Source organism: Cryptomeria japonica, chromosome 5, assembly GCF_030272615.1.
Source record: "Cryptomeria japonica chromosome 5, Sugi_1.0, whole genome shotgun sequence".
Lineage (NCBI taxonomy): Eukaryota > Viridiplantae > Streptophyta > Pinopsida > Cupressales > Cupressaceae > Cryptomeria > Cryptomeria japonica.
Genome location: NC_081409.1, coordinates 188,527,394 through 188,555,087, shown reverse-complemented (window position 1 = coordinate 188,555,087; position 27,694 = coordinate 188,527,394). Strand labels below are relative to the sequence as shown.

The following is a 27,694-nucleotide window of genomic DNA, read 5'->3' as shown; positions in this document are numbered from 1 at the left end:
TGATTTAGTTTTCATTTTATTATTTTTTTATGATTAGATTTGCCTTAAAGTTTCTTTAATTTCAGCTTCTCAGCAGCCTTTATGCATTTTGCTATAGAACTCATTTTCTGTAATAAAATAAAGATTATTTACAAGTCCCAAGGATTGGGCATTTGTAGCCTATAAATAAGTGCTTTCAGATCATAAACTGGAGAATGATAGTGGAAGTTATGCTTATGCTATATAAACTGTTGTTCAAGTTGGTTCAACCGTTCAGCTATGTTTCTATTTCCATAAATTAAACTGAAAGTGAGTGACATTGTCAAGCATCTTTATAATACCATTGTTGTTCATCTAAGTGGTAGCTTTGTATTCAGCTTAGCAATTGAATTCTAGAACCGTGTGATTGTTCTTTCTTCTAATATAATGCTGTTATTGTCCATCTAAGTGGTAGCTTTGTATTTAGCTTAGCAATTGAATTCTTGTAATTTCCCCTTCTCGATGATGTGCTTTCAATGGTCCATTGGCCTATTCCTGAGACCCGTAGGCTATGTGGAATGAAAAATTAGGGTTTCAAACGTTGGTGAGGCGAGAACTTACTATTTTTAGTAAGTTAGGGGTTGGTTGTTTGGATGATGCTGTCCTACCAAGATTTCTATGCTCTGTCACTGGGTGCGAAGATCATGCTTTCTGGAACAGTAATTCATGACTTACTATTTTTAGTAAGTGGTAGTATGGAGTATTTCTATTTTTGGCAGTGGATAGGGTCTTGGTCCTACAGCAGTTATATGGTCTTCTTTACTCCGCTTCATCTCGGTTTCTGTTAATGATCAGTATGGGAGTCATAAGTAATTTAATAAAATATTATTTCCTTGTCAAAGGTTTAATATTTAAATATTTGCATTTACTGATTAAATGTTGAGGATGACTTAGGGAAAAATAATTAATTGATATCCATGTATTATTTCCTAAGTCAAAAGGCGAATTTGTTGGTGGCAATTTAGGAGGATTAAACATCTCTTGTTTAATGTTTTAATATTGCAAAAAAACGCCACCATAAGGCAAAGTTCGAACTTGCCTAGCAAAAGGTAAAGTGGGCACCATGTTGGTGGAGACATGAAGCGAAATGAAAGTGAATTTGTGTGGAGTTTGGGTGCCATTTGCATTTGCATTTGGGGAGGCGTGAAGTTATAAATATGAGCCTTGGGCTCTCATTTTGGGGATCTTGAAAATTTGCATCGTTATGTTGCTGGATTGGCGAATGAACTTTGAAGCTTCGGAGTGCGGCTCCCTAGTGTTTCCAGTTTCGTACTTGAGATATAGTACCTAGTTGTGTGCTGTAATCTATGATATTTTCATTGCATATTTTAGTGTTTTTGGAGTTTGGAGTGACTTCTGGAGTTGCTGGTTTCCCTGTGGCTGAAGCAAGTTTTAGATCATACCTCTCTGCCTGGGCGACTGATCATTCTGGGTAGTGGTTCAATCTTCCTTCTTACTGTTGGTGATACATCTTGTAAGTTTGTGGCACTTTTCTCTGAGTCTTGAATTTAATAATGCAAATTGAAATATCTAGCTAGGTGTGGGTTTTAGAGGGTGCATTAGGATGCGTGCAAAGTATTTTGAGGTGTTTATGTAGATCCCTTTTGGTTTGTCTTAGTTGCTGCTTGTCTAGTGTTGATTTGTGAGTGATGTTGGTTGTAATGGTCCTCCCGCTGCATAAGCGGTTGAGTTGAGAAATTTGTAATTCAGTCCTCCCACTGAAATATTGTGGTAGAGTGATTTGTGTCTGTAGTATTATTCTCTTGGCTGGTTCACCGCCAAGTTCCTTGTTTTCCCGTTGGATAAGCGGAAGGCGCTGACTTGCCGCCCAGTATTTTATTTGCTTTATCATTTCCAGCAGATTAGTGAGCTAACGAACCCCTTATCACCGTATGCTCTCACCTTCCCACATTGGGCACTTGGTGATCAGAAAGTGGAAGGGTAACAATTTCAGCAAGCATTGAGTTTACATTTTCTAACCTTAATAGGTTACGTGTTTGTTTGTAATTCCTATTGTGCTAAAAACCAATTTTTTTTTATTCGGGATATTACAATTCTAGAACCTTGTGATTGTTCTTTCTTCTAATATAATGCTGTTGTTGCTCATCTAAGTGGTAGCTTTGTATTCAGCTTAGCAATTGAATTCAAGAACCGTGTGATTGTTCTTTCTTCTAATATAATGTTGTTGTTGTTCATCTAAGTGGTAGCTTTGTATTCAGCTTAGCAATCGAATTCTAGACCCATGTGATTGTTCTTTCTTCTAATTGTTGTTATTTCAGAATCTTGTTTGCATTGTACGCTTGGTCTCTAATTTAGCCAGCTGGAAGGTATCATTTCTGTGTTTAGATTAGCTATTTCATTTCAAAAGCTAAAATTCTCATTTGCAAGGCATAGTTGTTAACGATCTAGTGCAATAATTTGAGGAAAAAACACATTTATTATTAAATGCAAAATTCCACTTGAGAATCTTATACGGTGTTCATATTTGTACATCGTGTCTATAGTTTTAGTATAGGATCAATTTAGCTTTAGGTTTAGGATTATTTTACACCTCAAGAAGCTTTATGTTCGAACATGAAAAGAGGTTTTAGCTTATACATTGTTCCATTTTGTGGTATCTTGCAAAAGACAAATTAAAACACCACCAAACTAAACATTTTGAATAGCTAAATTCAATAACAACAATATCTATGAATAATGGACATTTGATGTTGAATATTGAAATTTGAAATCTGAAATTGACTTAAACATTGAAAGATGAATATGAAATTGTATATATGAAAATTTGATTGGCATAAATAAATGTTTAAAAATGCCCCATTTTCATGTTTTTTTAATAAAAAATTATCTTTTTGTTCTTTTTCTGAAACAAGAATTGAAATGGGGAATTTTAGGATGTCCCCAACAAATGGGAGTGCCTCAAGGACATCCCAACATCCATAAGTACCCCCTTTCTCCCCTCCCCTAAAAAAAAGGAAAGGTCCAAGTGGTGTCAAAAAAGTTCTTAAATGTCCCCTGCATAAGAAAAAAAAGCTTTAAAGAATGGAGACACAAGGGAACATCCCCTCTACATACCCATATCATTGAAATGCCTAGGACAGCCCCAAAGGATAGCAAATACATCCCCACAGTATATTATTGAACAAAAATTATGCTCTTGCACATGAGAATTACAAGGGACACACATTATAATTATGTTTAAAATTCGATCCATCCTTATCATAAGATCTTTTTCTTTTCTTCAAATCCTTCATCTAAAATCAAATTGGACAACAGGGGAAGATAATGTACCTTTTGAAGCTCTCTAGTTGTGATAGCAGTAACTTGTTCAAGGATTAACAATGATTATGGTTCCTTTTAGGTGGTCTCAATGTCAACTCATCCAGGTTTGGCTTCTCTATGCATTGACTGAATCATTGAATGTTTCTAATAACGTAGAGGCCCTTTACCCCTCAAATATTTGGGTTGGAGTATGGTAGCATGTCAACTTCATTAAGGTTGCATAAGCTTGTGTCCCCAACTCTGAAACCCACATACTATCCCCTACACCATTTCCAAAATGGCAATATGACAAGGGATGTCATCTTTTTGCAAAATCCTAAAATGTCATCAAGGCATCAAAGAAACTTGCAGAACATCTATGGAATGTTTGGTTGGCCTCGGGATGAATAATAACATCTGAGACGTCTCTCAACCATCTTAGGGGCGTCCAAGTATCCTAGATGGGAAAAATAAAATTGATGTTGTTCTGAGAAATTGTCAAGGCATAGTATAGGCCCCTGCAAGCACAACAACAAATAGGTGTTGGAATGCCTGAAGTTGACTTGGCATAGGTTGCCTATCCCATAGCTCCCCACCATCATTGTGTAGGAATCAGTATGGTTAAAGTTGGATCTGCATGGCATGAGGATTGAATGAGTATATTTCTACTCAAATGAGATTGTAAGGGTGCAATGTGACAGAAGGCAGTGAGGCGAGCACCTACTCAATATGATGGAGTGCGAAGATGTGGATTCCTACAATGTGATGTAAATCTTTCTATCACCTCCAATCTTAGTATCCATCTATAGAAACTCCTGGATGTTGAGCAAGACAACGTCAAATTTGATTACGAAAGAGATGATGGATGTGGCAGTGTGGGGAAAGTACTCAATGATGAGCATCTTGGCTGCCAGGTACTCGAATAGGAAGAGCAGCAAAGTATACCAAGATTACCATCATTCAAGAAGAAAAATGACATTAAAATATATGAAATTAAAATCCCATATATGCATATATATAAACAGGGATACTGTATCAATGAGACATTAAAAATATATAAGCATGCAGGGACACCTTAATTGTAAAAAATTGGGTATCCATATATATAAATTTCCTACATATATATTATTATATACTGCCATCCCCCAGCTGTCCCCCAAAAATGCCTCCAAAGACTACCATAATCAAGACATGTCCTGCTGTCTCTGCCTTCCCCATCCTCAAAAGTCAAAACGCTATTGAACAATGCAATTTCAAGAAAACCCCATGGTCATCCATGAGTATGATACACTGTCACTTACCAGATCAGTTTTAATCAGCACTTCCGGCCAGTGTCCTGAATCTATTAGAAAAAAAAGCCACGGTTTGCATCCCAGGAAATATACATAAACCCAGTCTCTTTGTCCTCTTTAACAAATTTCGGGATTCAATGCTAGAAAAGTCTTCTCTTTGGCATATTGAGGGTCCTGTGTTCAATATCAAATTTTGTGTTCTCAGATGCTGGATTTTGTGCTTTATTGTGTAGAATATGTTGAAAAGATCCCAATCGCTGATAAACCTAAGTTCACATGAATTGCTATCCTTTCCTAAAGTGATTTTACCCTTGCAAACTAGTTCTTCATATTGTCAGTGAGATTTAATAGTATAAGAAGTGCAAGCAGAGATCCAACTACAGGATTATTGGTACCCTGACTTAAAGCATTCTAGTGATGGCCAAACAAGTGAGCCTGATAAATGAACATTCCGAATATTTTACTGCACAGAATAGTTAATTTTCTAACAAATATTTAAAGATTTATGCTTTATAATATATTCTGGAAGAAGCATCTCTCTGGTCATCAGTTCTCTTAATTTTTCTTTCAGTGACCAGATCATTAGGCATTTTAATTCTCAGGATATAACAAAATAGTGAACATGGAGCAAATGTAAACAATAAATTAATCATTGTTGTAATGAATCAGCTGATGAACATAGACATAATACTGTTTTATCTACCCAGGAGAACATATACTTGAAAAACATTCCCAGTATTGAAGGATGTAGAATTAAAGGTAAAAGTTGAAAAACTTTCAAAATATCTTTCACAAAATAATTTCATTTTAGAAAGAAAAGTAGAATAAAAGAATGTTGTTTTTATTTTTTTATTTAATTTTCAAAATCTTGATATAAAATACAGCATCAAACTCAAAATTACATACATATATTCCTAAATATCTCTAAAAATGATGGTTCAAGTTAAATTGGCCCTTTTGGTTATGTATAAAAAATTCTAGAACAGGATAAAAGCATAATGCTGTTAGGTCTGACAAACATTGATGCTCTATGCTATTTAAATTTTAGACACGTTTTTCTTTATGAATATCCATACCACAAGCGCAAGTATCTGGACCTTTGGGTTCTTGTTCCCAAGGCGTTTCTTAACAGCTTTCAGAACATCCTTTGCTTGTCTGTTCCACCGAAAACCAAATAAGTCCCAATCAGCATAAATTATCGATATTATAGTTCTCAAATTTTCAATAGGTAGTGAGAATATAAGAAACAAAAAAGGCAAGTTCAGTTAATTATCCTAGTAAAAACTCTCTGTAAAAATATGGCAAAAAGAACCTCAAGGAGTAGGACTAAAATTTCCAACTCACTCAATGTATTAGAAGAGGGAACATGAATAATCTTTTTTACAGTATATAGATTATATTGTAAAAGTAGATGAAGCAAGAGAAGTATTTTATTTCGATTATTAAAAAACAATATTCTGCTTGATTACACTGAACCTTTCATTAAGATATACAAATGCTATATCATACATTGATGCATATATAAATAAAATTCTCTTTTGTTCAAACTTTTGCACAAACTGCTATTCTCATTTCGATAAAAATAGTTCTTTATGACAGAAACCATTCAAGCCTTTATATTAATGAAATGCTTTATAAGACAACCATAAACACAGGCAGAAGAAGTTCCCAATCCATGTTACATTTACAAGGCATATCCATGTTTGAATACCACCAAACCTGCCTGCAAACCAAAAAAACACCTGCCTCAAAATCATCTATTCTGGGTAATATTACATGCAAAGGCAGAACGATATGTAAGTTTCAAAACTGGATTTTACGGATCCTCTTATAGTGCTAGCTTAAAATCTAACTACCAATAGTTGTTGGAAAGTCCAGACCTCAACTGATTTATAGTCTGTAGAAGTTACTTTTTTATTTATCAGGGGAAGGGAATCCATCCTAGTGTTCAAATGTTAGATATCATTGTAGATTTTGTGTCTCAGATCAGAAATAAGAATTAATAAAATGAATTTATGATTAAGTAGGCATGAAAACAAAGCAAGTGCACAAGAGACTCAAAACATTTACCCTGGGAAAACCTCTGATGAGGAAAAACCCAGCTATAAAGACTCACAGGTCTGACTATGTATTCACTTTAATTGTAACAATACAATGCATAAATAGGGCTTTTGTTACAGCATCTCAACAGCAGATAAGAGCAGCACCTAAGCAACCATCACCTTTGGAAGGAGAGGCTTCAAACAATTTGCACCCTTCTAGAGATAATTCGCACCCTTTGAAGAGCATATCGAACTTAGTTGATATTATTTGCAACCAAAATGCTCTTTATTTATATGAGCTGCTGGGGATGCAATATGGGGTCGGCCTCATAAACTTTGGCGCCAAAAACCCTTTTATTGTTTTGCCGAAAATCCTTTTCGGGGCCACACGTTATGTTTTCTGTTTGATAAGGTGAGGCATGTTCTCCATTTAGGGTCGGTCCTAAAGGGACATGCTACCTCTTGTAGCGTGAGTGCCCAGCCCTATTTTCTTACATAGTTACAAAACAACACTCCCTCTTAACTAGGAAGAAAATGAATACATAATCAGAACCTTTAGAGTTCCATCTAGCACACAAGCATAGAATTACATCTTCCACCTAGCACACAAGCATAGGATGGTTCTAGCACACAAGGATAGCAAGTGTAGTACACAATTGGGTCTTTATACAATTACAACCTTCCATCTAGCACGCAAGCATAGATTGGAACCTTCCATTCTTGCACACAAGCGAAGAATGGATCATTCTTGATCCATAGTGAATTACTGAGGTTGAGGCTCCCTCTCAACCTAGACTTAATTTTCCACAATACCGAGTTTGTCTCTAAAGTATTCAAACTTCACTCTAGACAAGGGCTTGGTAAGAATATTTGCAACCTGTTCATCTGTGCTGATATACTTTAGCTTAACGGTGCCTCTTTGAACCATATCCCAAATGTAGTGATAATGAGTTTCCACATGTTTTGATCTGTCATGAAATACTGGGTTGACAAACATCTTTATGCAACTTTGATTATCACAATGAATGGTAGAAGGACCACTAGGTTGTCCAAACAATCCAACAAGAAGTTTGCGGAGCCATACTGCTTCTTTGGATGCAACAAATGCTGTAATGTACTCAACTTTTGCAGTACTTAATGCTACAGAAGATTGTTTTCTACAGGCCCAAGAGATTACTACAGATCCCAAGCTAAAGCAGATACCTGAAGTACTTTTCCTATCTTTGACACTTCCTGCCCAGTCTGAGTCTGAATAGCCTTCCAAGGAGATTGAAGTATTGAGTGAATACTTCAGTCCATACCCAATAGTGCCTCGTGGATATCTTAGTATATGTTTAGCTGCAACAAGGTGAACATGCTTAGGCATGCTCATGAATTGACTAAGAGCATTCACTGCATAACAGATATCTGATCTAGTGTTAACTAGATACATCAAAGATCCGATCAATTGCCTGTACTCAAATGGATCTGCAAAATCAAAGTTAGCTGCAGAGATGCTCAACTTCTTTAAGTTAGATTCCATAGGAGTAGACATAGGTTTACAATCCATCATTCTAAACCTTTTCAAAAAAAACCCACATCACTAACTAGAGTTGGTGAGCGTGGCTTTCATTTGCTTGGATAGTGAAAGAACAGAAAGACTGTGATGTTAGTGGGTTGGTATGTTGAATAAAAGAACATATTCTGATCACTCTGATTTTTTCGCTTTTCTGATAGTTGCAAGGTTGTGACCCAAATGGGACCCTTCAAAAGCACTGTTAATTTATTAGTTTTAGCAGGAATATACTGAGAAAGAGAGGAAGCCATCGTTTGATCCATTTGGTCCAAGTGATGTCATTCTACAGCTGTTTCCACGAAAAAGATGTGTGTATTTATTGCTGGCATAAAGTCAAGAAAAATCCCATTAGCAGACAAAATTTTAAAAGTTATGATGTTTAATTTTATAGTTAGCTACCCAAGTTGCCAACTACAAAGCTAACTTAGGATAATTTCATTAGATTTCTGCCCTACTTTCCTTGACAGGATAATTTCATTAGATTTCTACCATACTTCTAACCCTAGGAAGTAATGCATTAACCCTAAATCCTTCATTTCAAATTTTGAGGCTAATTCTTTCTTACATCTCATAATCAGTTTATCTTCACCAGTGAGAAATATCGATAGTGTACTTTCCTTGAATTAGGATAATTTCATTAGATTTATGCCATACTTCTAACCCTAGGAAGTAATGCATTATCCCTAAATCCTTCATTTCAAATTCTGAGGCTAATTCTTTGTTACATCTCATAATCAGTTTATCTTCACTAGTGAGAAATAAATCATCCACATATAAAACCAAAATAAGCATATCATCATTGCATATTTTAAGGTAAAGATTAGCATCAACATAATTCTTACAAAACCCTCAGCTTAGTAAATATTTATCAATTCTTTCATACCAAGCACGAGGAGCCTGTTTGAGTCCATATAAGGCTTTCTTCAATCTGCAAACATGAGAGTCTCTTCTATGTATTACATAACCTTCTGGTTGCTCAATGTAGACTTCTTCCTCAATATCACCATTTAGAAAAGTTGTCTTAACATCCATTTGATTTAGTTTCCAACCTTTAGTTGCAGCAATAGCTATTATAGATCTAATAGAAGTATATCTAGCAACACGAGCGAATGTTTCCTCATAATCTATTCCTTCCTTTTGAGAAAAACCACGAGCTACAAATCTAGCTTTATATTTCTCAATACTACCATCAACATTATGCTTAATTTTAAATAACCATTTAGAGGAAACAACAGACTTACCTTTGGGTCTGGGTAAAATGTCCCAAACATCATTCTTGATGGTAGACTCATACTCTTCATCCATGGCTAACTTCCAAGCATGGTGATTCATAGCTTCTTCGATATTGTGAGGTTCAGACTCAATGATGTTGCACATTACTGAAATGTAGTTGGCATGATTTTGAGGTCTCTTGCTATCTTTGAAGGTTCCTCTGGGAGCAACAAATCTTTCAGCGTCTTGAATGGTGTTTCTAACCCAAAGTGGCCTCTTCTTGCTGACCACAATATCCTTAGGTATATCTATAGAATCCATGGGTTCAGCTGGATCATCCTGAACTTCCTGTTCTGGGAGGTCAATAGACTCCTTATGTATCTTAGGGTTAGTATCAACATTTGATTCTTGATTTTCAGTCACAATATCATCATCATCAGATAATGAACCTTTAGATCTTTTGAATGCAATATCTTCTTCAAAAGTTACATCTCTACTTACCTCAACATACCTTTGACCTGAAATGTAGATTCTGAAGGCTTTGGAAGATTCACTGTATCCTACTAAGATGCCTTTCTTTCCAAAGGGATCCAACTTGGTTTGGATTTCCTTAGGCACATGAACATACACAGGGCTCCTAAAAATCCTTAAGTGGTTGATGTCAGGTTTGATTCCTGTAAAGGCTTCTTTAGGAGTTACATTCTTTAGAGCACGATGAGGACATCTATTCTGAATGTAAACTGTTGTTTGGGATGCCTCCGCCCATAGGAAGGGTTGCAAGTCTTGATCATGAATCATGGCTCTTGCAACTTCAACAATGGACATGTTCTTTCTTTTAGCAACTCCATTTTGCTAAGGATTGTAGGGAACACAAAACTCCCTCTTAATTCCTGTCTCAACATAGAAATCATGAAAACTATCTGAGGTGTACTCACCTCCATTGTCAGACCTTAGACATTTAATTCGCTTTCCATAAGTATTTTCAACCAAGGCTTTGAATTCTTTAAATCTATTTAAGACTTTGTCAGACTCTTTAGATTTAAGAAAGTAAATCCATGTTTTCCTAGAAAAATCATCTATGAAGATAACATAATAAAGGAAACCACTAGGAGATGCTACAGACATAGGACCACATAGGTCTGAATGGATAAGCTCTAATTTTTCTTTAGCCCTACTATCACTTTTTTTATGAAATGGACTCTTCACATTCTTACCCATTGCACAACCTTTACAAGCATCATCATGAGATAAACTGAGTATAGGCATACCTTTAGCCATTTTACCAAGAGTGGGGAGAGCCTGGAAGTGCAGATGTCCAAGTCTTCTATGCCATAGCTCGCATGATTTAGGAGCCTCATGAATGAGAGTTTGAACTGGGTTAGCTGCAAGCTTATACAAACTATCACATCTATTTCCAATAACTCGAGTAGATTTGAAACTAGATTTCTTAGACCAAGCAAGTACTTTACCTTCAGAAAATGCTACTTGCAAACCCTCATCTTCTAAAGCAGAAATGGAAATAAGAGTTCTTTTAATTCCAGGTACAAAAAGAATATCACTGAGTTGTAAGGAAATACCAAAATCTAGTTTTAAAGTAGTACCAGAACCTTTTACTTAGTATCGAGCATCATCACCAATTACCACATGGAGATTGGTGTCTTTTTCTATCAAATCTGAAAGATGTTCACAGTAACCTGAGATGTGTCTGGAGGCTCCACTGTCAATTATCCAAGTATTACTGTCTGTAGGAACATTGCTTGATAAGACAGAGATAAGAAGATAGTCCTCATTTTGTTCAAAGACTTCATTTAAATTTGCTTCCCTTTCCTTAGGTTCATTCTGATAGTCTCTAGCATAGTGACCATACTTGTCACATCTGAAACAACGAATATGAGAGGAATCTCTTGACTTCTTTCTTGGATCGTAGGAAGGAGGTCTTAAATCTTTGCTTCTCTTTTCTCTCTTCCAATTCCCACCTTTCTTGGACTTAGCTGTAAGAACATGATTATCATCTTTGTGAGAGTTCTTGTGTTTTCCCCTCACTTCAATGCGGGATTCCTCTTCAATGCAATCAGCTTGAAGACGCTCATAGTTGGGACGTTTAGCTCTCCCGCCAATGCTACGAATGAAGGGATCCCATTCATCAGGTAGACAATTTAATGCAATTAGAACAAGGTCTTTGTCTAGAACTTCACAATCAATAGTACTTAGTTTATCCTTCAGTTCATTGATCTTCATAAAGTAGGCCATGATTGAGTCCTTTTCTTTCATTCTGATATGAAGTAGCTACTGCCTTAGAGCAAGGGCTCTGCTGAGATTGTTGACTTCAAACATCCCTTCCAAGTGTTTGATTATTTCCTTGGCTGAAGCAAACTTCGATATGACAATAACAAGATGATTTCTGACGGATTCAATAACGATCTTCCTAGCTTTGGCTGAATCCTTCTTGAACTGTTTTAGTTCCTCTGCATCTTCAGGAGGGGGCAACTTTTCTTCTTCAACAAATTTGAGGAGCTCATTCTCCTCTAGTATGAGCTGAATGCGAACTTTCCAGACAGCAAACTCAAGAGCTCCATCAAGTCTGTCTTCACCCTTCAAACCTGACATTTTAATCTGAAAAGAAACAACTAGATGCAACAAAAATGACCTTACTGAAATCTGATGTTAGTATAACCTGGCTCTGATACCATGTAGATTTTGTGTCTCAGATCAGAAATCAGAATTAATAAAATGAATTTATGATTAAGTAGGCATGAAAACAAAGCAAGTGCACAAGAGACTCAAAACATTTACCCTGGGAAAACCTCTTATGAGGAAAAACCCAGCTATAAAGACCCAAATGTCTGACTATGTATTCACTTTAATTGTAACAATACAATGCATAGATAGGGCTTTTGTTACAGCACCTCAACAGCAGATAAGAGCAGCACCTAAGCAACCATCACCTTTGGAAGGAGAGGCTTCAAACAATTCGCACGCTTTGAAGAGCAGATCGAACTTAGTTGATATTATTTGCCACCAAAATGCTCTTTATTTATATTAGCTGCTAGGGATGCAATATGGGGTCGGCCTCATAAACTTTGGCACCAAAAACCCTTTTATTGTTTTGCCAAAAATCCTTTTTGGGGCCACACGTTATGTTTGCTGTTTGATAAGGTGAGGCATGTTCTCCCTTTAGGGTCGGCCCTAAAGGGACACGCTACCTCTTGTAGCGTGAAGGCCCAGCCCTACTTTCTTACATAGTTACAAAACAACAATCATGACACAAAATTCAAAGAACCAAACTAAGACTTTTTATCCCAGCAATGTTTTTGTGGACCTCAGTATAATTAATGATAAGAGTTAAAGGCTTCGAGTCAGTCATTCCAATGCACTAAATATAAATGACCTTGCCAAAACCCACCTGAAGCCAACTCAATACTGGGCACCTTATCCAGAGTCAGAAAAACCCACAAGTACTTGCAGTTTCAAAAGTATACATTTCAAATTTAAACCTTGCTGCACTTTTGTGTTAATTGAGTATTGACCAACTGAGATAGGGAATGTCCACCAATTCTAAGGTATGCAGACTTGCCATATTGGCCACTATTTTTCCTTCAGAAGAGTTTTGGCTGGTTTTCCAATATTTATTATTTTGCCAAGCAGTGTAATCAGGCTCAGAACACTAATTAGCTCGGACTTAAACTTGGCAAGGAAACTCAGCAAAAACTCGGCAATTTTGGAACAGCATGATACATAATTTTTTACAAAAAAAACTTGATATGTAAGAAAACTCAACCCAAACTTGCCAAACTCATTGAGTCTAGCACAAAGAGGCAGTGGAACTCATTTTGGCATGCTTGGACTGGGAACCAAAAGACTTATTGAGTACTCAACAAGTCTTGTAACATTGGTGCGAAGTATGAGAAAAGTAAAACGCCTGTCTTGCTGAGTACAAGCATTGCAAGTTTGAGCTAATCCACACCCTATCTAGTACCTTACAAAGACCAGTGACAACCCAAATTTTCAACTGAAATTTTGACGAATACAAAATAAGCCAATATATTTTTCTAACCTAGCCAACCAATAATACAAATCTGGTAACCTAGGAACTCCTGACAAGAATGCATTATAGAAACTTTTTTTGACAGACATAAATGTATTTGCAAGGAAATATTTTATTTGATATAACCAAGAATAATTTCTCCAAAAGATCCATGCAACAGCAGTGTAACAGCAATAAATATATCATGATTCAGATTCCTAGCTGATATAAATTATATAATAGTTAGCAGTAAAAACCATAGTGTGAAAATCTTTTGGGGAAAAAATTGCAAACCAAAAGTATAAGATTTTTACAAAAAATCAGAAAAAAATGGGAAAAAAAAGGATTGTCAAAAAAGTCTAAAGAGAGAGAGAGACAGACCTATATTTTTCAGTTGAAGGCATTTAAATAGCATAGAAATATAGTGAGAATATAAAAATGAGACCAAGGATCTAGGGTGGCAGCCTCTAGCATGGTCGAGGGGCAATGCCTCTCATGGGGGTCTAGGGGTAGTGTCATCAATGGGGTCGAAGGATGGTGCTATTCACGGGGGGCTGGGGGAAGTGCCCCCAGTGAGGACAAGGGGCAGCATCCCTTGCAAGGTCCAGAGGTAGCTCACCTTGCATGCTCCTTATTTTGATAGAGGGCAGGGTCAAGGGGCAGAGCCCTCACAACCAAGCTCAAATTAAAACCTTTGAAATCACACAAACCTTCATTGGGCATGCTTTCTTTCATAATTTTATCATATTTAACCAAGCTCCAAGACTCCCAAAACCTTTCAAAATGCTTTTAAATTTCACTATTATCAAATTTTTATTCTTTTTTTGATTGATAATTTATATATTAATATAATAAGATCATTGCTTTCAATTATACTAATAGAAATAGATAAGATCCTAAACCCTAACACTTAACCTACAAACAAAGCATTCAAAGTTGATGAAACCCTAAATAAATTTAAATCCCACGATCATGCTTCACCCAAAATTTATTTATTGGCAAAGAGCTTAAACTCCATGTAGCTAACCTGAAAAATGAATATCAACAAACATAGTAGAGGTTTCCAAACAAGGTAAAATGAATTTAAACAAACCACAAAAAATAAATTGTCATATCATTATATAAATTATATGAAAATTAATTAATTAGACAAAATGTTTAAATATACAATTAAAATATCATCAATTTTATTTTTTTAATATTAAAAATATAGTTAATTATATACTCAAACTAAACATCTTTAATTTTAATCAAAATCACCTTACGTTATAAAGAAAAATAGTAATATTTAATAAAAACCAAATATAAAGCAAACTTTTGTAAAAATCAAGATACAAAGTTTTAGAGAAAATAGATATCATGTCTCATTTAACAAAGGTGTAAACCCCAAACCAGCTCTAAACACCTAGGCACTAGTCCAACTCTCTTACACGAACCACAATTAAAAACTCAGATACAGAAATTGGGGTGCCTTCATTTACTTTAGGACTTTATCATGCGGGCATGAAGCCTACTATGCGCCAAAAAAAAATCTCGTAGAAAAAAAAACCCTTGAAATCCTTCAAAAATTAAAGGAAAGTTGAAATCTTATTGTGTGTGGATAATATATCCAACAAACCAAAAAAAAGCCCTTGAAATCCGTCCCAAAAAAACTACAGAAGTTGTGCATAAAGTTTACAACACAGAGAAAAAGTTCAAATCGTGTTCGATTGCACAAAAAGTTGGGGTTAAAATCAATCAAACTGTCCGGTCAACAATTTTCACCATTTTTAGATGGAAAAAAAGGTGAAACATACCATTCCATAATTTATCACAATTCATTGCAATTTTTTCAAGATTTTAGCTTCTTTGCATAATAACAATTTCAATTTCTAATTTTACTGTTCAAAAAAGTCTCAAACTTGAAAAATTTTGATATTGTATTAGATGTCAGTTATTATCACTATTCCATGGGGATCATCCCCCATGGAAACAAACATCCCCTTGCTGCACCACCACCTCAAAGATGCCGCTAGGACGTCTGTAATACATCCGGGAGACCCCCTAGAGTCTTTGGGCCATTTTGGGGATGCCCAATCAAAAAGGCATTTCAAAATTTAAATTTTTTTATCAATTTCTATGAAACACCCTCAAATCCTCATTTTAACTCACAAGAACAAATCAACAAGATGATAGTGTAAGTGTGAGAGTGAAGTGCAACAAGGTTGAGAAGGAGCAAGATGAGGAGGATCGATACCAAGTTTGACTATTTTTTTTATTTTTAAGTTTCATATTCATATTTGTAGATATGGTTGCATATTCACATTGTCATCAACATTGAAATTTGCAATTAAAAAAAATAAAAAAATCATATACTAAATTGAAAATTTCCATTATAATTTTAAAATTTTAACTAGTTATTACTTATTAGTTCAATTTTCAATTTTCAATTTTGCAAATCATATACTTAAGGTGGGGTTAGGCCCTCTTTCTAGCTCTAAGTGGCTTATAAGCAGCAAGGTGGGGTTAGGCCCCTTTCCCGGCTCATAAGAGTAGTAAGGTGGGGTTAGGCCCCCTTCCTAGCACCTAACAAACCCACCATCTAGGTAGACCACCCTGAGTGGATGTCCAATGTGCCTGCCATTGGGGCCAAACGGGTGAGTATCTGCTCTTGGGCTTAGATAGGTGGATTATAGAGCCCCCTATTACGATCTCCTCTCCCATGATTGATTATTGACTTAAAGGGATGAAGCATGAATAGGGAAAATAGATACAAGCACCCCACTAGGTAGACCACCCCGAGTGAATATCCAATGTGCCTACCACTGGGGAGAGTGTCTTCTCTTGAGCTTAGTGCAAAGATGGCTTCGGGCAGACCTATCGTGCTACCTCCTCCAAACCCTTCAATGCACTTGCCTTTTACAGATCCAAATACTTCTTTCTTTCTTCCCTGCTCCTACTAGCCTACAGGGTAAAACTAAATTAATGGATACATTTTAGTCAATGAGAAGGATCTAACCATAGTTTTAAGACTCGTGGACTCGCCACGCACTTGCGAGTCTAGTGGCACCACAAGTCGACTCGCTAATTGACTCGCGCGAGTCTTTCACTTGGACTCGTGAGTCGTTTGACTAGACTCGTGCAACCCAGAAAACACATCAAAAAATTATCTAAATCTTTTTTTTCAAGTCAGTCTCATTCCCTTCATTAGAATATATACATGAAATATAACATTTAAGTATAAGTGGCATTTCAATATGCCTTTTTCCTTTCTTATACTTTAAGTTATATTTCATGTATATATTGGCAGGATGTTTGAGAGTGGTTTCAGATTTCTAGGAATTATAATGCAAATTCTAGGTTTTAGAAGATCTTTTAAATATTCAAACAGTCAAATTTTAGTAATCAGTAGGCTCCTATTAGCATTCTCTCGCCCTCTCTATCTCACTCACTTTATCTGCCTCGAATTTTAGACCTATCTATCTCCCTATCACTCTTCCTCTATCCCCTCTCTCTACCACTCTCTATCTCAGTCTCTCCTCTCTCCCCCAAGATCTAGACCTATCAAAATATGTAATTTTGTAAACATTTATAAACTTATGCTTCTATTATACATTTTAAAGTTTGAAACTATGAGTATGAGTGATGAAATTTCAAATATTGAATGTTTGGAGATCATATGACATGTGTAATGTTTCAATTATGGCTCTTATGTTCTCTATATGCATTAATTTCTTTATTTTTTTTGTAAAACTACGGGTTTTTTTTTTTTGCCGAGTCTTTCATGAGTCCTGTAAAGCAGAAAATCGCGATCGAACCCTAAGTGTTCCCCCCACCACTCCAAGGAGAGAGAAAGGAGGTCACTAGGGTTGACGGTTTTCACTTAGGGGAGACTTTACATTCAAAAGAGGGGTTGAAACCCACAAGATCCAATCCCACACAATGCAAGATTGGATTCTAAATGAGTTTCAAGGGTTAAGACAGCAAGGCTACCCTCTTTTGTAAAGAATGTAGATAGAAGGATTGAGCTAGGAATGCATGAAAAGTGAGAAAGATTCACTTATAAACAGAGATAGGAATATGGGATAAAGCTGCGGACCTAGGATTAGCAGTAAAATGTCAAGACGACGCTGTCCTGCAAATTTGAGCGAAAGTTGACGGGACGATGGCGCCCGGCGTGCACACGGTCCTCTGAAAAATCCGCGAAACGAAGGGGGATCTGTTCGTCTCTGCACAAGGATTCCAGATCTTCAATTACAGCCGCGTACCTGCAACCTACACACAGAAAAGAGAGGACGATTGGGGGGTTAGGGATTAGGGGTTTGCCCTTAGGTCAAACCCCGGTTTTGGAATTAACCAAGAAATGAGAATGCTGTAAATGTAAATGTTTGTAATGTCAACAAGTACTGATACCTTGTTGTAAGAATGTTTGTATTCCTACATGCGAAGGTGTAAATGTTGTTGTATGTTGTATGTTGTAAGTGATCTCCTCTTCAATGGTTGAATCCTTGTCTTGAATGCAACACTTAGCCTTGAATGGAGACTTAGAATGATCAATTGCTTGAAGGAATGCTTGAATGCTTGAATGTTTGAATGTCGCTTCTGCCTTTTTTTCCATCTACCCTTTTTGAGAGGGGAAATGTAGTTTATATACTTGCCAATTAGGGTTGAAAGACTGATTTTTCCGACCTTGGGCCGACATAGCAACCTTATTTTCCAATTTGCAAACCAAAAGACCCGAAGCCCCATGAGAGACCGGGCCCAAAATAGGGCCAGGGACCAGGGCACTGGGCGCCACGGTCCCACCTCCAGGGACAGTAGGGTGCAAGGAGGATCAGGCCAAGGTGCTGAAAAAATGCAGTTTTTGATGTCATGGACAAGTTTCGGGGTCTCCATTCAGGTTCCGTGTTGCATCGCCATCGTGAAGACCCAAATGCAGTCGAAATTGCAAGTGTCGCAATTTTAGGACGCTACAAGTCCGAGTCCAAGTCCAATTTTTTGGTTTGCCAAGTCCATGGCGAGTCCGAGTTTTAAAACTTTGGATCTAACAATACGTGTATTTGCGTGTATGCTCCGTGTTTGCATATGTTCATGTGTATGCTTTGTGTTTTTATGTGTATGGTCCATGTTTGGTCCATACCTGATGTGTTTTCAGCATGTCTATTCCATGTGTGTCTATGATTACTTATGCTTAACAATTATGAAAATGATCAGTATAAGATTTCTACTTTGTATTACCATTTCACCCTAGATAGCTATTCTATGTATGGTCTATCATCAATCAAGAGAGACTCCTTGATTGGTCTAGAATCTGAGAATAACAAAATTTGATCAAAAAGACATAAATTCACTTGAGGAAAGAACATTGGATTTAAGGCCATAGATGTGTGTCATGCTTCTAATTCTTAATATACAAAGGTTCCTCTTCCTACCATACCTCACTTTGAAGTACAGGCAAAAACATATCCTGGATAATCTTGCAACTCATGATAACATCAGAGTAGTGCAGCGGAAGTTCAATTGTGAGATAGATCTTCAAAAAGCAAAAAGGTGTAAAGAACAAAGCCATTTATTTTGGGAATCATCTTGAACATTACCTCCATGATCATCGCTTGAGGACAAGCAATCTTGGGAAGGGTGGATTGTCATGCCCCACCAAGCTACGGTTAGCAGAAGTTAATAAATATATGAATGATAGTATGTAAAATGGGAAAATAGCTAAGGCCGACCCACTTAAGAGGAGTATCCTAGCCTTTCAAAACAAAACAAGGGTCAGCTTGTTAATGGACCTCCTCGGGTTAATGCGTCTTTGAATGCTCACAAGGATGTGGTGTGGACTAAACAGAAGCCCAGATGGTATAAGGTCAATTTCGATGGGGCTTCCAAGGGAAACCTAGGTCCTTAGGGGGTCGGGATTGTCGCGCGGGACTGGTATGGGAATATTATTGTGTTTGGCGCGACCAAGTTGGCAGAAGGAACAAACAACGAGGCCAAAGCTCAGGCTATGGTTGAAGCGTTGAAAATGGCCCAAGCAATGGCGCTGAATAAAATTCAGCCTGAAGGGGATTCTCAAATAATAATAAATGCAATTAATAGGGCAAAATCCCATGCTTGAAAACTGATTAAATTTGTGACCGTTGCTAATTCTATTTTGGAAACTTTTGAAGATTTGAGATTTGTCACATGGCCCGAGTAGGCAATGAGTTGGCGGATAAACTTTCAAATTGGGCGATCTCCTTCGATGAGGAAGGAAGGAGTACGATGGAGGCATTCAATGACATCACTCTGGATTGAGTACTCGCAAGAGTATCAGATTTATTGCACAAAATGGTTTGGCACCACCTATTGCAGAAGGGCATTAATGAGAATGTAAGGTGGCCGGTGGATGTGACAAGGGTTATTAGTATTCATCAAACCATTTTTTGCTTGCAAAGTGGTGTCTAGGAGAAGCTATGGGTGGTGGCGTTTGATTGAAGCAGAAGGTGGCGAATGGTGATATCCATGGAAGCGACCTTTTCCCTCATTGTATTGCGACAACAACTTCCATTCATGGGGCGAATTTTGGAAAGGTTGAGGGGGGCTATTCAAACATGGAGAGAACTTCTTGCAGATTCTGGAGCCGATTTTCGATGAGGCGAACATAGAGCTTAGATATTGGATCAACATTGACATTGTGTTAATGTTGGTGGTTTGGGGCCTTGAAGTGGGGAAGAAGGAAGAGGTGGAGCGGGTGGTGAAGGATTGTGTAGAAGAGGAGTGGTTGTACGGTTTGCAGTCTATGCTTGCTCAGGCTATGGCGGGTTTCTTCTTGAAGATGAGGAGCAAGGTGCAAAGGAGGAAACTCCAAAACAACTCATGTCATTCATTCGTTGGACAAAGGGCATGAACCGTGAGGAGAGAAGGGCGGAGGTATATATTGGATGGGAATCCTTTAAGTTTTTTCTCCAAGAGAAAGACCTGGTGTGAAGGAAGGGGAAGGGCATTGCGGAGGTAGAGATGAGCACAAGGCCGAGGTTTAAGCTGAAGGACTATTGGAATAACCGCCCCCCAAAAGTAGTGAGAAGGAAATAGGGTTTCCAAGCTTTAGTGTTTTTTTTTTGTTTTAAAATTTCTCATACATACTATGTAGTAGCTTGGTATGATATTGTGTCGATGTATATGGCTTAAAAGTTTGGCCAAGCCGATTTTTGGCATAGTAGTAGTAGGTGGCTTGGATTTCATTAAGGGTGGGTAGTTTGACAGTATGTATTGGGGTTTATGGTTGTTTCTAGGCATGGAAGGTTTTAGTATATTTTGATAGCGTGGACATGGATGATGTAATTTTGCCTTTTTATTATTAATACTAAACTCATTATTATCAACCAAAAAAAAAAAATCAAGGGCCAACTAGGGTAAATAGCCATTTATACACAGGGCCGGCCCAATATAGGGTAATAAACATTGTCAAAGAAGGCCGACCTGATTAACGATGGTGGTCTCACAAAGGGAGCCAACTAGGACTTACCCTACCTTGGTCGACACTTTCTTATTTAGGGCAGTGGGTATTAATGATAAGGCACCATGTAGCAGGTGCATAAGAAGAGTAGAATCTCTTCATTGTTAAGGGATGTGACCCTCCCACTTTGAGGGTTATAAAAGAAAAGAAACCTCACTTGGAAAAGGCAGAGAGGAATCAAGCAAAAAAAGATCGAACTGGATTAGAAAGACAGCCAGAAAGAATATCTTAAAAAGTAGAGCAGGCCTATTACAGCAGACATATAAATGTCCTATTCCAGCAGACTTATAAATGCATTATCATGGTAGACATATAAATATATTATTACAGCAGACATATAAAGACAGTTTTATAGCAGGCATATGAATATATATATAATTGAGCCGATTTGAAAGGGGAGAATATGCAGATCAAGAATTTCTGATCTGGAATCAGACAATGAGCCAAATAAGAACAGATTTGGCTATAAGTAGTTTCAGAACTAATACAAATAGTCAGCAAGCTTATATATCTCCAAGTATTTGGCCTTAAATCAAGACTCAAAATTGGCAAGTTAAATTTCTTTAATATACTTCATATCTCATTTGGTGATTCTAGGGAAATATAAAGGAATATCCCAATAGGGGACATTACACAACCTTGCTCCTACATCCTCTAGGACCTTCCTCCTTCCAAATTCCTCTCACCCAATCCCCCATGTTGTCTTGAAATCCCTTCCCCAGAACCTTTATCGCAGGCCTAACTTATCTTGAATCCTTCTCGCAAGAATATAAATGGCATTCCATTTCCTACATTGTCCTCCATTGCACAAGCATACACTACCCAAGCAATAAACATCCTCGTAGGATTTAATGGTAGTTTTCAACACCTTGCACACTCCACATAGGATCAAACACATCTAATATTTTCAAGGCTTTGTTGACAGTTGAAGCATACTGAGTAGGGAACTGACTGAGGCAGTCTCTCAAAAAGCCTAAGCTGTTTTCCTTGTCCCCTGGCTTAGATGGTGAAGATCTGAAGATCCAAAGCAATTGTACACAAAGTGTGGATTGATTTGGAACCTGCAGAGGTAAGAAATTAGTCACCAAAAGTTTCAAAGCCATGGCAGACAAAAGACTTTGGTACTACACTACATTTTTTTCTCATTTAGCACCCCAATGCGCTTTGTCAAACCCTAGCACCCAACTGTAGAATTAGTGTCTACTATAGCACACATAGGAGTAAAATTTGTCCTGCAAGAAATTTTATAGGGGTCACTGGCACCCAACCCCAATGTTACAATCTGCATTAGCACACAACTCGAACCCTAGTGTCTATACAAATGCTAAACTGCATTTCTGTCTACACTAGCGCCCAAGTCCTAGTAATTTGTCCTGTACGGATCACAAAGGCTCCAAGTTTCTCGAGATGATTCTTCCAGCCTTCATCAGCCCTCCTGTCAAGTCAAATTCAACATTCAAGCAATCCAAGGAAGAATCTTCTCCCCTCTAATCTCTTTCCTTTACACGTTTACATATCCCAGTTCATACATTTAATCTATTTAAATGCAAAACTAATGTTTGATAAATTGATGTTATATGTAATATATTTCAGTTTATAATCTGATTTTACATAGAGTAGTGCAAAGAAAGAAAGGTACTCCTAGATTAACTTATCCCCCACATTCATCCACATTTAATTTGACGTAGGGTTTCAAAATTATTCTTTCACCTTCTTGAAATCAAGGTACCCCAGGCAACCAAGAAAGAAAGGGTTTATTCACTGAAACTTTCAATTTACTCGAGATTATTGCACTTTTAAAACGTATAAACAAGGAAGCCTATAAAACCTAGGTAACACCCAAAACTGTTTAGGACAACCTAGTGTAGACAAATCATGATGGCCTACTTGCTCAGACTCTAGACCCACTACTATCTTTCGACGAAAGAATTGCTGCAGAGAGCAAAAGTATGACCTGCTATACTTAGTGATCAATAGAGATGGTAGGACAGATTTGGGCAAAATGAAATGAAGGCGGCTATCAAAGAGGGTTGATGTACAGCCTATAAAGAAGAAGAGAACACAAGTGTTAGTTGCCACCAGCATGTCTTCTGTGAAATCTTCCAAGAGAAGGTCCATTCAGCAGAGGACTTCCAATTCACTATGAAGAGTAAAGGCTCACAAGTCCTAGCATAGGGAAAAAACAAAAGCATTCAAAAGGAGCCATGATTAAAAGATACAATAACCCCAAACAAGGGAGCCATAATAATCAACAACCAAACAATCAAGGTAGCAACTGGCTGAACAAACAAAAGGGTAACAATAGCAATTTGATGCACTCATGGTTTAGAACTTTAGACAATGCAACACCAACAACAAGGATTATCCCAAGAAATCTGGACTGAATTTTTAACCTGGTTGAATTCAAAAAAGTATTACAATGACCCCTTGTAAATGTGAGGAAACAATCACTATCCCAGTTTAGTGATAGAGAAGCAGAGGCTCGTTTTGAGCCTCAAATGCCAATAGACAAAGGAAAATTCATGAAACCTCAATAGATACTGATGTTGATGGGCCATCTCAGTTTCAAACTCTTGTTATTTGTCAAACAGATAGACAATGAAGCAGGTGCTGCAGACTCTGGTGCCACTGGGGAGGACCAACCTGCTTCAGAGAATCCATAACCATTAAGATATTATATGCACCATGATCCTGACCATGCTAATTTAGAAGATGCTAATGACAGGCAAGAAATTGCCAGGCCCCATAATCCTAATCATCAAGAAAGGTGATCAAGAGAGAGAATCTTGCAGTTATCCATATAGAGATCTTGGGGAAGACCCTAAATAGTGATCATCAATGGAGTTCAATTGTGAATGTCCTCTCAGAAGAAATCTGGCATAAATTGGGTAGGCCCACTAATTAATTTATGGCACTCAAGCTACAGAGAGTGTACCAGTAAGGAAAAGCAGCCTTGGGAGTATTAGCCACTCAGAAAATTGGACCGCCATCCACATCTTTAGTATGACGATTCAAACTCAATTAAATTGCATTCTGAGGCTGTCGTTGACTGACTATAAAAATGTTCATAAAACCAATGCATAGTTAGTTCTATTGATGTGTGGCTCTCATTGATGATTCTAGCTACACCTTTCCCTTTAGGGTGTTTAATGTTTTGACTGTTAGTGAGCAAACTAAGTACAACAATCAAACATTTCTCACAGCGAGTGCAATTGTTCATTTCAGAGGACAATTTAGATTGGCTTGGTGACTTCTGGATTTGACTGTGTGATTGATTTTTTTCAATGAATGTTTCAGATCATGCTCCATGATCTTTTTTTTTTTTTCATCCATTTAATTTGGATTGGGCTTTGCACGAGCTCAATAAATTATTTTTGAGGCATTTTCGTTTTTATCCTTGGCATTATGCTTATAAACATATCTAAATGCTTTGTGATGTTTAGATTCTGCTTTCATTCTTATACTTGGCGGATTTTAACATTTGACTCTGGATTCAGAGAATACGTTCAAATAAAGCCTTTACTGAAAACAAAGAAAAAATAAATCCGATTTGCATGGGTTATCAGTACAAATAAAAGCGGTGCTCCGATATCTTCATTTCTAGGTAATTTTAGTGAGATAAACATTTAATATTGTTACATACATGGCACTGTTCTGTGTTCCAAGGAACTTTTGCAATCTTAAATTACGATATTCTTAACAAGAACGAAACAAGGTAACTGTATTAATGTACAAGTACTACCAAAGTAGGTCAATGGGACTTAAAAAGAAAAGCAGGAATGAAAATGGGAACTGAAGAGAGAAAAGGTATATATACTGGCATCCTACCTGGGATCATCATTAACAATGTCGCAGAGCTCAATATTGAGTCCCCAGTCTGGACCATATAACACATCACTCGTTGCTCCCTCAACTAAATCGCTTGCCATCTGTCTTCTTTATTGCCCCAAAGCTGTTTGTCCGATCAATACCAAAAGATTGACTAGATACGATCCTGCTTCAAAAAGATATATCACCCCCCACTGCAAAACCTCAAACAAATAAAGAATTATTAACCCACTCTATTAAAAAAGACAGAAATCAAATCCATATGAATCACAGAGACCTACACGGCTTAAAGAGGAGTAAAAAATGTCAACTATTAAGAAACAGAGAGATCAAGAAAAGTTAGTACAGTTGGCATTAGAAATTCTCCTGCAGCAGCTTATGTTCAGGCAAATCCCAGCAGAAGCAGTGCAAACTAGTCATACGCTACAGCTATAATGAAAGGGAAATATAGTATATCGTGCAATACTATGCACAGGTTTCAATTTCCCACTATTCATCTAAGAATTAAATTCACTTCAAGATTCCTGATAAGTAAGCTGATATTTAATACACTACAACCAAGGTTCTGAGAATTATGTCCTGTACTGTTACTGAAACAGACTTGCACTTCGATTTCAGTACTCTGAATTAGTAGTAGAAACAGCAAACCCGCATTGATAATCTCCAAACACGAACTGAAAAGAAATATACCAGCTGAAATTTAAACGCAACATAATTATGCTCAACTCTATCAGTGAATTTGTGTTCAACACATCAGACAATCTTAGCAGCTACAGATCTAAAACAAAAGAAAGGCATGTTTTACCAACTGCAGATCAATTTGTGGGTGTCGAAGATTTTCAATTAGTTTAATCAAAAGCGCATGTGGGTATCAACTTTTTTCAATTAATGAATCATAGACACATGTGGGTAACAAATTTTGAAATCAACGCTAGTTAGTTACCAGAGGACGGTGTCCTAATACTAGTCTGGATCTGAATTTGAAGTTGATTCCCTACTCTGAACTAAAATGCTCTTAACTTGTTCTCGAAGGAGTAAAAAAAGTCACTCGAAGTACTCTTTTCAGCTTTACCAGAGTACCTTTTGCTTTTGATTCTAACTTGGGAATTATATGATAAATTATCTGATTTAAGCATGATGTGATGATGAATTTTATAGAAACTTCGACCTTGTCTTGAGGAGTCCATTGAATTCTCTCTTTTTGCTTTATTCCGGAATTGCCAAGAAATAAATGATTTGAAAAAGTTGGTGATTACATTTATGACCATCGTCGAAACAACAGAGAAAATACAAGGGAGTGGGTGACGGTGACTTGCAACTAAAATTTACTGCTAATAGCTGATACTGATGAATGACCCCCATCCCTGACACTTGGCTTTGTGATTTATTTATACAATGACTTGTGCAGGTATGTCAAAATAAAATTATACAGCTGTGAATAATGGGTATCAACTGAACTTAGTTGAGGATTAGATGGCAAAAGGGAATCTCTATCTAATATGCTTTATGGAAAGAAATTCAGATAATTCTTCTCTTTCTAATGTGCTTTAGGAAAAAGCCTTATACCAAAGAAACATAACAATGCCCAGCAAAGGTATTAGGTATGAGTATAGCACCCACTAAAGCTATCAAGGATAAGGAACTCTCAACAAAAAGAATTTTAAAGTTGTTTTAAAGTAAATTTAATGGTGAAAAATATATATATATATATTATTTTTTGTGTTTTATATATTTAATTTTGATGTATTGTTTTTGATTATTTTGATATTATTTTATTCAAAAATTTATTTGAATATTATAAATTAAATTTATCAATGAACGTTTTATCATATTTCATATTAGTTAGTTGTTTTTATTTAGGTTTAAATTTATATTTGTGAATTTGATGTTAGTTGGAAGAGAATATTTTTTAATTGGTTCTTATTAGGTTCTATTTACACTAACATACTGAAGTTTATTTAGGTCATGATTTTTGTTATCACATATCATACAATTAAATACATGTAATAATCTCGTTTAATCTTATCTAAGGTTTCATTATTGTCTTTATAACAAGGATTTCTCATTATATATTGTAATAATCAATTGTTATCTTTTTACATTAAATAAAATCTCAAGTTTCATAACAAATCGATTGTTACTCTCTTCTATGATAGGTTATTTTAGTTGCAAGTAATCTTTAGATTCTTGTGGGGGTTCAATCATCAACTCCAACATAATATCATATCTCTACATTGTAATTTATATTTATTTTTTGTATAGTTTTAGCTTTAAAGTTTCAAATAGTGTGTCATGATGTCATATGAACATCATCATTGCATCCAAAAGACATCAAAAACCTAAAGTCGTTTGTCCAAATGGTAAAATTGAAGGTAAAAAAAAGAAAATTGAAGTAATTTTGTATGGGTTAAAAACTAATGACACAAATTCATGCAACCATCTGTATTGGGCATACAATCATCTTACATCGTTGCCATTATATTTGACTTATGGTGTGGTATTATCCTAGTGTTTGTGCAAATAGGTATCATTTTTGCACCATGTACGACCTGCAATGGTCAAATCCATCACGTTTCAATAGATCTAAGTTGGCATCAATAAGGGTTAATATTTATCATCAATTTAATTTTTACTAAGTGGTCAAAATTCACCAACAGGTTCTTCAAGTTTCTAATAGTGCAAATTAGTAGGTATTTTTTTCCTTAAACTATGGTCATATCGCTACCAACTCTTGGTCTTTGCCAATGTCAAAGGGGCTTACACCTCCAAGAAATATCACAACCTACGAATGGTCCTCAACTAAATCACCACTCTAGGTATGCATCAACTATTATGCTACCCAATAATCGCGCAGTCAACAACACCATCAACTAGCAACCACAAGCCCTCAACATATTTGTCACAAGGGTTTTTTTTGCAAAACCTTGTTGTGCACTATCATTTTTTTAAAATGAATAATCATTGAAAAGATAGTTTCAAACACTACAT

At 36.6% G+C, this 27,694-nt stretch overlaps 1 protein-coding gene across 7 annotated transcripts in view; it reads right to left on the bottom strand.

Annotated features, from left to right (window-relative positions):
- Nucleotides 1-26,005, bottom strand: part of LOC131060879 (TOM1-like protein 4) — a 75,503-nt gene extending 49,498 nt beyond the window's left edge. Inside the window, exons 1-4 of one of the 7 annotated variants that reach the window (XM_057994291.2) lie at nt 25,650-25,866; nt 25,053-25,399; nt 24,707-24,900; nt 5,648-5,726 (exon numbers count right to left, since the gene is read on the bottom strand). In XM_057994291.2, coding sequence (XP_057850274.2) covers nt 5,648-5,726; nt 24,707-24,807 — 180 coding nt within the window. In that variant the 5' untranslated portion in view covers nt 24,808-24,900; nt 25,053-25,399; nt 25,650-25,866. The other 6 variants (XM_057994292.2, XM_057994293.2, XM_059221319.1 and 3 more) reach the window with 6 other exon arrangements.
- Between the last annotated feature and the right edge of the window lie 1,689 nt (nt 26,006-27,694).